The 12,500-nt window shown below is 42.0% G+C and overlaps 2 protein-coding genes across 2 annotated transcripts in view; both read right to left on the bottom strand.

Moving 5' to 3' along the window:
• LOC308105816 (inactive dipeptidyl peptidase 10-like) overlaps positions 1-12,500 on the bottom strand; it is a gene marked incomplete at both ends in the record, with an annotated part of 317,527 nt that overhangs the window by 89,488 nt on the left and 215,539 nt on the right.
• Positions 2,165-3,460, bottom strand: LOC308105750 (piggyBac transposable element-derived protein 3-like; the record flags this gene model as incomplete). Its single annotated transcript, XM_080456677.1, has 3 exons — positions 2,165-2,440; positions 2,558-3,025; positions 3,146-3,460. 3 exons carry the CDS (start codon positions 3,458-3,460, stop codon positions 2,165-2,167), a joined length of 1,059 nt encoding a protein of 352 aa, XP_080312803.1.

The following is a 12,500-nucleotide window of genomic DNA, read 5'->3' as shown; positions in this document are numbered from 1 at the left end:
TTAACAAATGCCACCACTTTTAATGGGTTAATTAATGAGTTAATTACAGTGGTGGAAAAAGTACTCAAATGTTTTACTTTAAGTAAAAGCATCAATACTGCCATGTAGAAGTACTAGTAACAGTCCATTTTACCCGCGACGAGTCAGGCACCCGTCGAGACGAGTCAGGCAGCCGTCGAGACGAGTCAGGCAGCCGTCGAAGCGACCCGTCGCGGTCGCAAGTGGAGTTCGCTGTCTCTCCCATTTTCACTGGCAAGGGTACAGTAGACAGATGAATGAATGAATGAATTCCTGGCGGTGAATGAGTTAATGTCTGAAGGGTTTTAACGGAGAGGGGAAGCAGATGTTTTTTTTACCCACAATTCACCTCTCTGTTTGCAGCTGTATAACGTCTCTTATAACTCAAGGCGTTGTTTACTTTAGACCGCGTGTGTAGAGCTGCCTTTAGCTGGACGAGTCGCTCTGTGTGTGTACGTGTGCGTGCGTGCGTGTGCGCGTGTGCGCGTGCGCCTGTGCATGTGCATGCATATATCATGCGTTTCCTGCTGTCACCCTTCCATGTGATTCCATTAAAAGATATGCTCGGCGTCATATAAAAGACTGCATGTCGCAACAACATGTTTGGCGATTAAGAGCAGACCTGAGACCAGCTGTGAGCTCAGTGGTGACCATTTTGACGGCACACTTTTTTAATTTAGTTTTAGTCACAGCCTTTTGAATACAATTCCATTATATATATATTTTTTATCATATTTTAGTAATCTGAAACGTTTTAGTTTTATTCTAGTTTCAGTTAGCCTGGCCCCAGCGCGTCTGATATCTGGTCTAGAGGGGCGGATTAAAATTTTCCGTTGAAAACAATTGGTTCAACCATCTGTGCGCCCGCCCCCGCCCTCCTCCTCCCCCAATGTGCAGCATGGAGAGCCCTGACGTCACAACATTTGGAGCGACGCCCACTGCACTCTGGTTGGTTGGGGAAATGAAAGGTTGACTCCCACTTCCTATGCCAGAAATTTCCAACAGCTTGGTCCAGGCTCTTATTTTTGAGCAAAACGCGAAGGAAAATAAAAGCCTGGAGATTCAGTTGGCTAAATATCATAACATTTTTAGTCGACTGAATCTACAGTTGATTTAGTCGACTAAAATGTATTTTGGGGCGGGGCCGCGATGGCGCCGTAATGCCTGATTTATACCGCGGCCACATTCCAAAATGGCCGCCGAGTGAATATGGTCTATTTTCTCCATGAAAAAAAAAAGGAAAGACAATCTGAAATGTGTCCAAAATAGGGACACCAGGGTTAATGTGGTTAAATACAATATATTCATACTGTGTCAGAGGCAATACTACTGTAGCAATACATATTAAGACATCACTCATAATGTGTTATTAGGAATATCACAAGCTGGAAACCCAATATGATGTATAGTACACAACAGTACGCTGTTCATCTAATAACCACCTCATGTTCTATTCATAACGCATGAATCATGCATGTTATTTACTGATTTAATTACAATGATGACAATGATTATACAATGATTATCATCTAAATGGTGTGTACTAGGCTTATACAGAGTATTAATATACACCATTAACCCTGTAAGACCCGGATATATTTGTACTTGCAAAACAAAATTAAAAACCTTTCAGATGGTCTTGTAGGAGTATTTAGAAGAGGAAAATATAATGTTTTTTTAAAAAATATGTTTTGGTAAGTTTTTATGCAAATGTTGACATTTAGCAACGTTGGGTCCATCAGGTAGCAAAATTTCCTATAGGCCATTTTTATGGATAACATGGCAAATGTGTAAATACTTCACTAAAACAACTTAATGATTCATTTATATGGTTTATTATTTGGCCTCAGATCAATTATGAATAATATTTGGCCTCAGAACAGTATACATTATGAATAATAACACCAATAAGCCATATTTTTTAATCAATTTTATTAAAAGAACAACAAAATAAAAATCTGTACAATATATGTAGTAAAGAAACCTAATAACCTAAACCATTGTCAGTGATCACACAATACTGTCTGGCCAACTCACTGATTTGCATTGGTAAAATGATGCAAACTGATCTCCACCCAATATGACCCTGCACATTCCTGACAATTCACACCTGCTCTGCAAAATGAGATCCCCAATCACTTTCTTTTCAGTTGTGATAGTCCCAGAAACAGTTTTTCTCTCCTGCAAAGCACAGGCGGACTTCACACTTGTTGCAGCTCACAATGGTGTAACCTGAACAACCAGTATTCCTGCAGCGCCCTTTCTGTGTCTTCATTGGGAAGTGTCCAACTTGGTCTTTGCAAACATCTGATGGCTGATGCGGTCGTGCCACCTTGTATGGAGTGTGGCTCGGACTATCTTCCAGTTGTCTCTTCTGAGCTGAAGATGGCCGTCCCCTCTTTGGCGTTCTGACAGTGTCCACCTGATTAGAACAGAATAAATTAATATACACATCAAAGATTCATCAGGATACAAGTCTGAGATAATGCAAACAGTGAAATATTAAAATGACAGATGGTAAACTGAACTTGATTCTTACCAGAATGAGAGAGGATGCAAGTTGTGCCTGGAAGAGTCTGAGTTTCAGGACGTCTTTCCGTGGGACCTTGAGAGCTTGGCACTCCCGTTTGTAGATCAGCCAGGCGTTGACCACAGCAAGGTAGATGGTGTGCCAGAAGATGTACATGTACCAGCGACGGGCTTTCAGAGGGAACTTGTACAAGGCTGTGAGGGAGTCCAGCAAATCCACACCGCCCATGTTCTTGTTGTAGAGTCCCACGATGTATGGCCTTTGAACATCGATGTAGGTCTTTCTGGCCTTGTCCCAGCGCTGAGTAACATCCACGGGGTCCACTCCAGCAAAGGATGAGACAAGAGTGACTGCCCTGCTGTCAAACCACTTGACCACAACAATGCTCTGGTCCTTCTCGACTCTGTAGTCAAAGGCCCCCCTCCCCTTCTTCTTCAAGCATTTGTCATCTTCGAGGGTGAGGTTTGGTAGGCGGACCTGTGTGATTGAATGAAAGAATGAATGGTTTTATTAGTAAGTTGTACAGAAGCACACATACAGAAGCAATATGAAAAGGATTACTAAAAGCATATAACTTGTTATCATTGTGGTCATTACCTGTCTTGCTGTCCCCGTGTAGTGAATGCCGCGACCAAGGAGCCTCTCCACCAGTGGAGCAGATGTGAAGTAGTTGTCTGCGTATATCTTGTAGTTTTGCCCGCTGGGCAGTGTCGAAGCAAGCTTCATGACGACATCCCCCGACAAGCCAAGTTCAGATTTGGCTCGTACGCCATCGATGCTCCCTTGGTAAACGTCAAAGTCACAGATGACGCCACTGATCCCCGTTCTGACCCACACTTTGAAGCCCCAGGGGTGTGGCTTGCCTCTCATGTACTGCTTGATGGAACTGAATCTTCCCTTGAATGGAATCATCATCTCATCCACAGAGTTGTGCTCTTCTGGAACCACCTGTAGGCACTTCTCTCTGAACAAATCCAGCCATGGTCGGAGTTTCCAGAGTTTGTCCTCAGGTCAGAGGTGGGCCAGAAAAGTCTGTATTAGGGCTGATGAAGTCCTTTTTCAGCCACTGATATCTTGAATCACGGCGCTGAGCGGGTTTGGTCAGTTGGGGTGGCTGAATGTCTGCTGGGCGGTCAGTGGGTTCACTGGGTGGTTCACGGGGTGGTTGGTTTTCTTTGGACCCCATGCCACAGTCCTCTTCATCTGACTCTTCATCAGTCTCATTGATGTCTATGTCAACATCACTCTCTCCGTTCATCACGATATCCAGAACATCCCTGGCTGAGAAGCGAGTCCCTTTCTGTTGTGGCATTCTGAAATGAAATAAAGACATACCATTAGTATAGTGCTAAGTTCTTACACATCACTGCTCACAACATTTCACAAGTCATACAATACTGTCTGGCCAACCTATTGTTTGATGTTGATTGCCCCTAAGTGGTCATCATCATTACATTGCCCCTAAGTACCCACCACCCCTCGAATGAATAATGAACAACCCCCACAACCCCCCAAAAATTACCACATTGGTCCCACTGTCCTTGTAGTATTGAAAGAAAATTAAACATACTGAGAAATAACAAGGGAATATATTGGTTAAACTATGGTTGAATATGTATTGTTTAGGGGGAAAGAGAAACTTTGGGTGGACATTTTCTGAGGCTTACAGCTCAATATATATATATATATATATATATATATATATATATATATATATATATATATATATATATATATATATATATATATATATATATATATATATATATATATAGTAATGCAAAGTGGGGGAAATACACATATAACTGTTTAAATCTATTGTGAAAACTATATATGAGGCTGAACAGTAGCAGGTGAACATTAGGCCTACCCTTGTATTTTTTGCAACCAAGAGGGCCCAACGTTGACCAAAAGCAACAAGTATGAATCATGCTCTAATTTAAATTTGGGAAATATATTTCACAATAATAACATATGTACATGTTCTAGACATTGTAATGTTCACCAAAACAATTATTACAGGCATATTACTTACGTTTTTGTGAGGAATATCTTCCAGAGAAAAAAGAGATCTGTTCCAACAGAGATTTTTCAAGTTGTGATGATTCCTGGCTCTGTGGGGGGTATTTATATGCAAATATCCTGGCCAATGGCATTGTAAGACTAAACAATAGGACCCAATGAGGATTTAGAGGTGAAAAAATAACAGAAAAACAAATTATTTAAACTCCTTTCTTTATAAAATATAATTGTTACTCTAAAGCATCGCTGGGTCTTAGAGGGTTAAAGGGATAGTTCACCCTAAAAAAAATCGTATTTTCTATCAATTACACACCTCATGAAGCCTTGAATTCATGAAGATGTTTTTGTCTTTGTTGCATTCCTGAGCCAATAATTTGATGACTGGCGGAAAGATGCTAATGTCTCCGGTAGGAGACTCAAAATTGACACTTTGTGTGTCCTACCGGGACCGCCGCCGGTTATCAAATTATTGGCTTAGGAATGCGACAAAAAAAAAAAAATAGTTTTGGGGGTGAACTATCCCTTTAATATAATTATAAATGGGATCAAGATGTCTCACTATTAATGCACTTTAAAGGAGTAGTTCACCCAAAACAATATTAATTTTCTATCAATTAAATAATTAAGTACCCGATGAAGCCTTGAATTCATGGCATTTTCTATTTGTTTTTGCATTCCTGAGCCAATAATGTGATGACCGGCGGACTCAATGGAGACTCTTTGAGTCTCCTACCGGAGAAACCGCCGCTCATCACATTAATAGCCTCGATCTCCAGGCCTTTATTTTCCTTTGCGTTTTGCTCAAAAATAAGAGCCTGGACCAAGGTGTTGAAATGTCTGGCATAGGAAGTGGCAGAGATGTCCACGAGTCTCTGAGCTCGAGTCCGAGTCAAGTCTCAAGTCTTTGAGGCACGAGTCGAGTCAAGTCTCAAGTCTTTGAGGGTTGAGTCGAGTCGAGTCCGAGTCAAGTCTTAAGTCTTTGAGGCACGAGTCGAGTCAAGTCTCAAGTCTTTGAGGGTTGAGTCGAGTCGAGTCCGAGTCAAGTCTTAAGTCTTTGAGGCACGAGTCGAGTCAAGTCTCAAGTCTTTGAGGGTTGAGTCGAGTCGAGTCCGAGTCAAGTCTTAAGTCTTTGAGGCACGAGTCGAGTCAAGTCTCAAGTCTTTGAGGGTTGAGTCGAGTCGAGTCCGAGTCAAGTCTCAAGTCTTTGAGGCACGAGTCGAGTCAAGTCTCAAGTCTTTGAGGGTTGAGTCGAGTCGAGTCCGAGTCAAGTCTTAAGTCTTTGAGGCTCGAGTCGAGTCAAGTCTCAAGTCTTTGAGGGTTGAGTCGAGTCGAGTCCGAGTCAAGTCTTAAGTCTTTGAGGCACGAGTCGAGTCAAGTCTCAAGTCTTTGAGGGTTGAGTCGAGTCGAGTCCGAGTCAAGTCTTAAGTCTTTGAGGCACGAGTCGAGTCAAGTCTCAAGTCTTTGAGGGTTGAGTCGAGTCGAGTCCGAGTCAAGTCTTTGAGGGTCGAGTCCGAGTCAAGTCTCGAGTCTTTTTAAAGTATTTATTTATTTATTTTTAATTGGGGGGGGGGGGGGGGGGGATTCTATTCTTAATTTATTTAATTATGTATTTATATGATGTAGCCTAAGGCTGAAATACAGTTATTATGCACACACACACACACACACACACACACACACACACACACACACACACACACACACACACACACACACACACACACACACACACACACACACACACACACACACACACACACACACACACACGAAGGCATAGATGTAAAAGTATAGACAGGTCATAATAAATCACATTAGATTCACAGATTAGAGATTTTATGTATTTTCCCCACAATTTATTTTCATTCAAATGAAATGTGATTGAACTTGCACTAATAATGACTTTAGTTGATTTTTCACTCTTTAAAATATAGTATTTCTTAATTATTAATAATTACAGCTTGTAGATTGGCTATTTTCACGATTTTAAATTGTTTTTAAATAATAATAAAAAAGGAACATACAAGATTTCCACCCGACAGCGATAATATATAGCCAATATGGTTCTGTATCAGTATATGAGTCCGTTTTTGCAGATTTCATTCTAATTGGCTACTATGCCTGCATATGAATTTCATGGGCCTGGGTAGGTCACCCTGGCTTGGCGGAGATATGCCCTGTTGCGCACAGGTTAGGCGAGCAGAGCAGTGGCGTCTTATCTTCTCAGCAGTGGCGTGATATCTCTGTGTCTCCTCAGCTGTCATAGACATGTCACTTGCTTGTAGTCAGTGGTTCTCAACCTGTGGGTCGGGACTAGCTGTAGTATACAACCCTCGTAGACGTATGATCATATATACGTCTACGAGGGTTGTATACTACAGCTAGGTCGGGACCACAACGGAGCTCACAATGCCTCGCAAGCTTGTAGATCTGCTATTTTCACAATATTTATCTGTGGAATCGAGTCAAACTAAATGTGGATCCCCAGTTCAAATATGATTCTTTTGGGGGTCACGGCCTGAAAAGGTTTGAGAACCACAGCTTTTATGCAGTGAACATTACATGAGCGTAGCGTTTACCGTGGTGAAGTGTTGAATATTCACCCAGCTGGGTTTAACGAAATGAAAATCCGATGTTTCCTAAACGTGCTGTCACAGATGATCCGACCATCTTATAAAAAATGTAAGCATATGCCAAGATAACTGAGGTTATATAGCTGATTCTGAGCTAAACATATTTGTTTAATTTCGAAGTTTTTATATTTAAACTTTATGATGAAAGGCCGCGGCGGCCACACACATAGCAGCTGTTGCGCTCGCCTCTCCATGTTTACGTTAATGAGCAGCACGAAACAGCTTGACTGAACCCGGCTCCGCACAGCGCGCACTGGAGCGGAGGTTTCTTTGCGGGGGGGGGGGACATGGGAGTGGAAGTTTTTTGGGCATTTCATTCATTTATTTGTCCAAAAAAAAAACATAAAATAAAGATTGTCCACGAGTCTTTGAGGCTCGAGTCGAGTCAAGTCTCAAGTCTTTGAGGGGCGAGTCAGAGTCGAGTCGAGAGTCTCGTTTTTGGCAACTCGAGTGCGACTCGAGTCCGAGTCCCTAACTCGAGTCCCCATCTCTGGGAAGTGGGAGTCAACCTTTAATTTCCCCAACCAACCAGAGTGCAGTGGGCGTCGCTCCAAATGTTGTGACGTCAGGGCTCTCAATGCTGCACATCGGGGGAGGAGGAGGAGGGGCGCGGGGCGGGGGCAGGGGCGGGGGCGGGCGCACAGATCATCGGTGAACCAACCAAAACTAAAAAATCTCCATGAATTCAATGCTTCATGGGTAATTGATAGAAAATAAGCATTTTTTTGTGGTGAACTACTCCTTTAAGAGTGTGTCTGTATGTGAGTCTGCTATATCGATCAGTATGTAATATTAAGGCCCTTTTCTAAATCCACTGGAACTTGGCAGCAAACAGCGTTTTAATTTGTAAAAAAAAAAGGGTCTCATTTGCAGCCGTCCTTCTGCGGTTTAATCAATATCACAATGAAGAGAGACAGAACCTGGAGCTGTTTGAGACTCGGGGCGGTCGCTGTGCTTTATTGGGAACCCAGTGTTTGAAGCCATTTCACTGCGGAGGGCCGCAGCGGTAAACACTGCATGGCAGGGAGGCAAAAACGATAGTTTTTGGGGTGTTTTAAATTGGTGAACAACATTTTGAAAACAACTCTTTTTGACTGATTGATGATTGACTTTTGTTAAAAAATAAATGTTAGGTATAGCTCTATATTCCGATTACTACAGAGTGTTTGCTCAGTTTACAGGGGTTTTCCCCTTTAGTAAACAGAAAATGCATTTACAGGTCAGGATACCACTTTTATCCAATCAGGATAAGAGAGCTTATACTTGTGGTCGTTTCTTACACTTTCAGCGTTAAATCAATATTCTGCATTCTTAATGTGTGCATACACACGCATGCGCGCGCACGCACGTACAAACGCAAACACACACACACACAAACACACACAAACACACACACCCAGGTCTAATACATCACTGTCTTCACTACGCCCCCCTTTATTATGAATAAGAACTTCAGTGTACCCCGATTTGAGAGCAATGCACCCTGGGATAGCATCTGAGGTGTTTACCTGCCCTCCCTCAGACCCTGCACCTTTCAGCAATGCATGATGGGATAGGTGTTAAAATGTCACAGATCAGAGAAAAGTCCCTTTGAGTCCAGTTTTCTCAGCTCGCTGTATCTCTGCAAGACATCACTCTATAAGCCATATCCTCAACACTGGAGGGTCAAACTGCAAAACCAATATGTCAATGTGTAGCTATGATTCCCTGCTTTCATATGACATGAAAAAAAAACTAAAATGAAAATGTTTCCAATGACTGCTTGGTCGTCGCGGTGGGTCACATATGTACACTTGACACAAGGCGCTACCACAATTTCACAACTTGTATTTAACTACATACTGTAGCAAAAGTAGCATACTTTTCACGTAAAAGTGCATGATGTGCTTCTGACTTTCAGATCCATTACTGCATTCAAAACTTTTATAAGGCATATCATGTATTGTTTAGCTATAATCACATCTGAAAAAATACATTTATAGTGCATCTGATGAGGTAAACAACAGCAGCTCACAAACATCTCACACTATATTTCTCCAAAGAATACAGACGCACAGACGCACACACACACACACACACACACACACACACACACACACACACACACACACACACACACACACACACACACACACACACACACACACACACACACACACACACACACACACACACACACAAACACACACACACATACACAAACACAGCCTCTCTCACATGCACACACACATGCACGCAAACAAACTCTCACATGCACACACCAGGAAGTGGATTGGAGTCTAAATCTTCGAAACCCATTGTGTTAAGTACAGTACTTGAGTAAATGTACTTAGTTACTTTACACCACTGCTTTTTAGGATCCAAATAGAGAGTATGCACATGCGTCACTTGTCCACCGGGACACGCCCCCCTCATCTAGACTGAGTGGTAAAGCATTGAGCACCATGGTGGAGCGTTGGAGTTTGGAAGCGCTCGTTGGAAATCACTCAACGGTCCTGCGTACCACCTGTTTGTAATGTCACATGATGCAGGAGGCAGCGGGACGTTTCGTTATTGAAAACGAGCGCTTCCAAACTCTGACACTTAGAAAAAATTATCACCTGCTTGGAATATATTGACAGAAAGTAACTCATAACATAATGTCTCTACGGTGGATCTTCTTGAAACAAAAACTTTGCAGATAGAAAGAGGATAATTCAAGCTTTCCGTACAGCTGCCATGTTGGTGGGTTTAACGTTGTTTAATCCAGTCAGAATGGACTCTTCTGTTTGGATGTATGGGCTGTCAAGGCCAGAAAGTAGTTTTTTGCCACTCAGTAGGCGTTCCCGCTTAACTTCCAGGTATGATGATGTCACGCGTATAGCCTCTATTGAAAAGCATCAAAAGTAGCAGATCTACAAGCTCAAGACGCGTCGCGTTGAGCTTGTAGATCTGCTACTTTAGATGCGTTACTGTGACGCTGTAGTGTGATGGAGTAGGACGTTCATTTATTTAAAAAAGTCAGAACGTGGAGATAAGACGTTTCTCTCTGACAGCATTCTGCCAGAGAACATTATAACAGAACTGGACTTACAATTCAATTCAATTCTTACAAGGTATTCACACCGACAACCACCACTTTATGCATGTATGCATGTATGCACACACACACACACACACACACACACACACACACACACACACACACACACACACACACACACACACACACACACACACACACACACACACACACACACACACACACACACACACACACACACACACACACACACACACACACACACACACACACACCTCCTCACAGCTCAGAGACTCACTAATGTTAATTAATGGGAGGCACCGGAGCATGAGACTCCTAATTAACCCCTGTGAGTGACACCACCGCATGCACACACACACACACACACACACACACACACACGCACACACACAAACACATAGGCACACACACACTTACGCGCACGCTCAGCCGTTGTGCAACAGAGCCGCCTGTCGTGAAGATCAGGGTTGTAAAGTAACTAAGTACATGTCCTGAAGTACTGTACTTAAGTACAATTCTGAGGTATTTTTTTTTACTTTACTGGAGTATTTTCATTTTTCAGTACTTTTACTTCTACTCCACTACATCTCAGAGGCAAATATTATACTTTTTACTCCCACTACAATTATTTGAAAACTTTAGTTACTAGTTACTTTGTAGATTTTGATCATCATTACAAAACATGCATTAACCACTTCAGCCCCTATATACAATTAGACCATTTGAAAATAGCTGATCTACAAGCTCACAATACGTCGCAATGCAGATGACTCTGTTAAATTAAAAATATAAGTAAAAGTCCTGTTTTCAAAATTTCACCTACAGTAAATAAAAGTATTGGCATCAAAATATAATACGTTACCAACTGTACCAAAAGTAAAAAAGACTAATACATACATAACAGACCACCACAAAATGAGCTTAAAGTAAAAAAGACTAACACATACATAACAGACCACCACAAAATGAGCTTAACATCCTGGGCGTCACATACACCACAAGCTGTCTTGGTCCAAACAGGCTGACCAAAATCTCCATCGGGGCCGGTCAGAACCGGGTAGCACTGAGGAGAGAGGCCAGTAAACTCACCATGTGAGCCCAGCAACTGTCTACAACATGCATGGGCAACTGGCGGCCCAGGGGCCACATGCGGCCCCCACCACAAGTAAGACGCGCGAACGCGGGAAGCGAACGCAAAAGAAAATAAAAATAATGATTTTTTTAATTAAAAAACAAAGTAACAAAAAAATAAAAATTAAAAAAATTAAAAAAAATCTGCATTAAAAGGAGCATCTTAGAAAAATACAAATTCACAAAAAAAATACTTTGAATGTTTTTGAACAATTCAACAAAGTGTTTGAAGTGCCTGTTTCACCCACTTCCGGGGGGCGGAGCCAAAATCCGAGCCCGAAGTATTTGTTCGTAGACCCCCACTTAGGGGGGGTAGAAAAAGTTTGGGAGCGATTCGGGCACTTTTCATTTAACATGGGGTTTCAATGGGGAGTTTTTAGGAGCCTTCTCCGGGGCGTGGCTTCCGGGGGAAGGGGCGGGCTTAAACGCAACCTTGACAGGTGTGTTCAGTTTTCAAAGAGCTTTCATTTGATGTATGGTACGTGACTGTAGCTGCTATATTTCACCCAGGGGCAGGCTCCACACATACTGCACACAGACAGACAGACACACAGACAGACACACACACAAGCCGAGCACGGTTTCATAGTAAGCTCCACTTGCGCGGAGGCGCACCGCAATCACTTAATGCGGCCCACAGGTTAATATCAGAATAGTGATATATTATTGATTTCAGCTGTTATGATTCCTAACATGCAAACATGACCCGCTTTAATTACTTCAGTCTATATTAGTAGCTTAATGACTAGTATTAACATTCTATTGTTTTTTTTATGTCCAATACATTTGTATTTAAGTGCATAAAGTTATCATACAGTAAGTATAACTAAATGCATTTGAAAAAAAATATATATACTTTTCAGGATTCAAATTCAAAAATAGCAAAAAGAAATTCAGGATTCCAATTCAAAAATAGCAAAAATAGCAGATCTACAAGCTCAAAACGTGTCGCAGTGCGACGCGTTTTGAGCTTGTAGATCTGCTATTTTTTTCCCGCTATTTACTTTTGTGTGACATAGAATGGCGAAGTATGGCATTAATTTATGAAGGTCAAGGAATGTATACAGGTCAGTGTCATGGAGTAACTGTCTACAGGCTACAGGTCAGCAGTGTCATGGAGTTT

The sequence above is a fragment of the Gymnoscopelus braueri genome (assembly GCF_963280865.1).
Source record: "Gymnoscopelus braueri genome assembly, chromosome: 18".
Classification (NCBI taxonomy): Eukaryota; Metazoa; Chordata; class Actinopteri; order Myctophiformes; family Myctophidae; genus Gymnoscopelus; species Gymnoscopelus braueri.
Note: the sequence above shows the minus strand (reverse complement) of the source record. Positions and strands in the feature narration are given on the sequence as shown.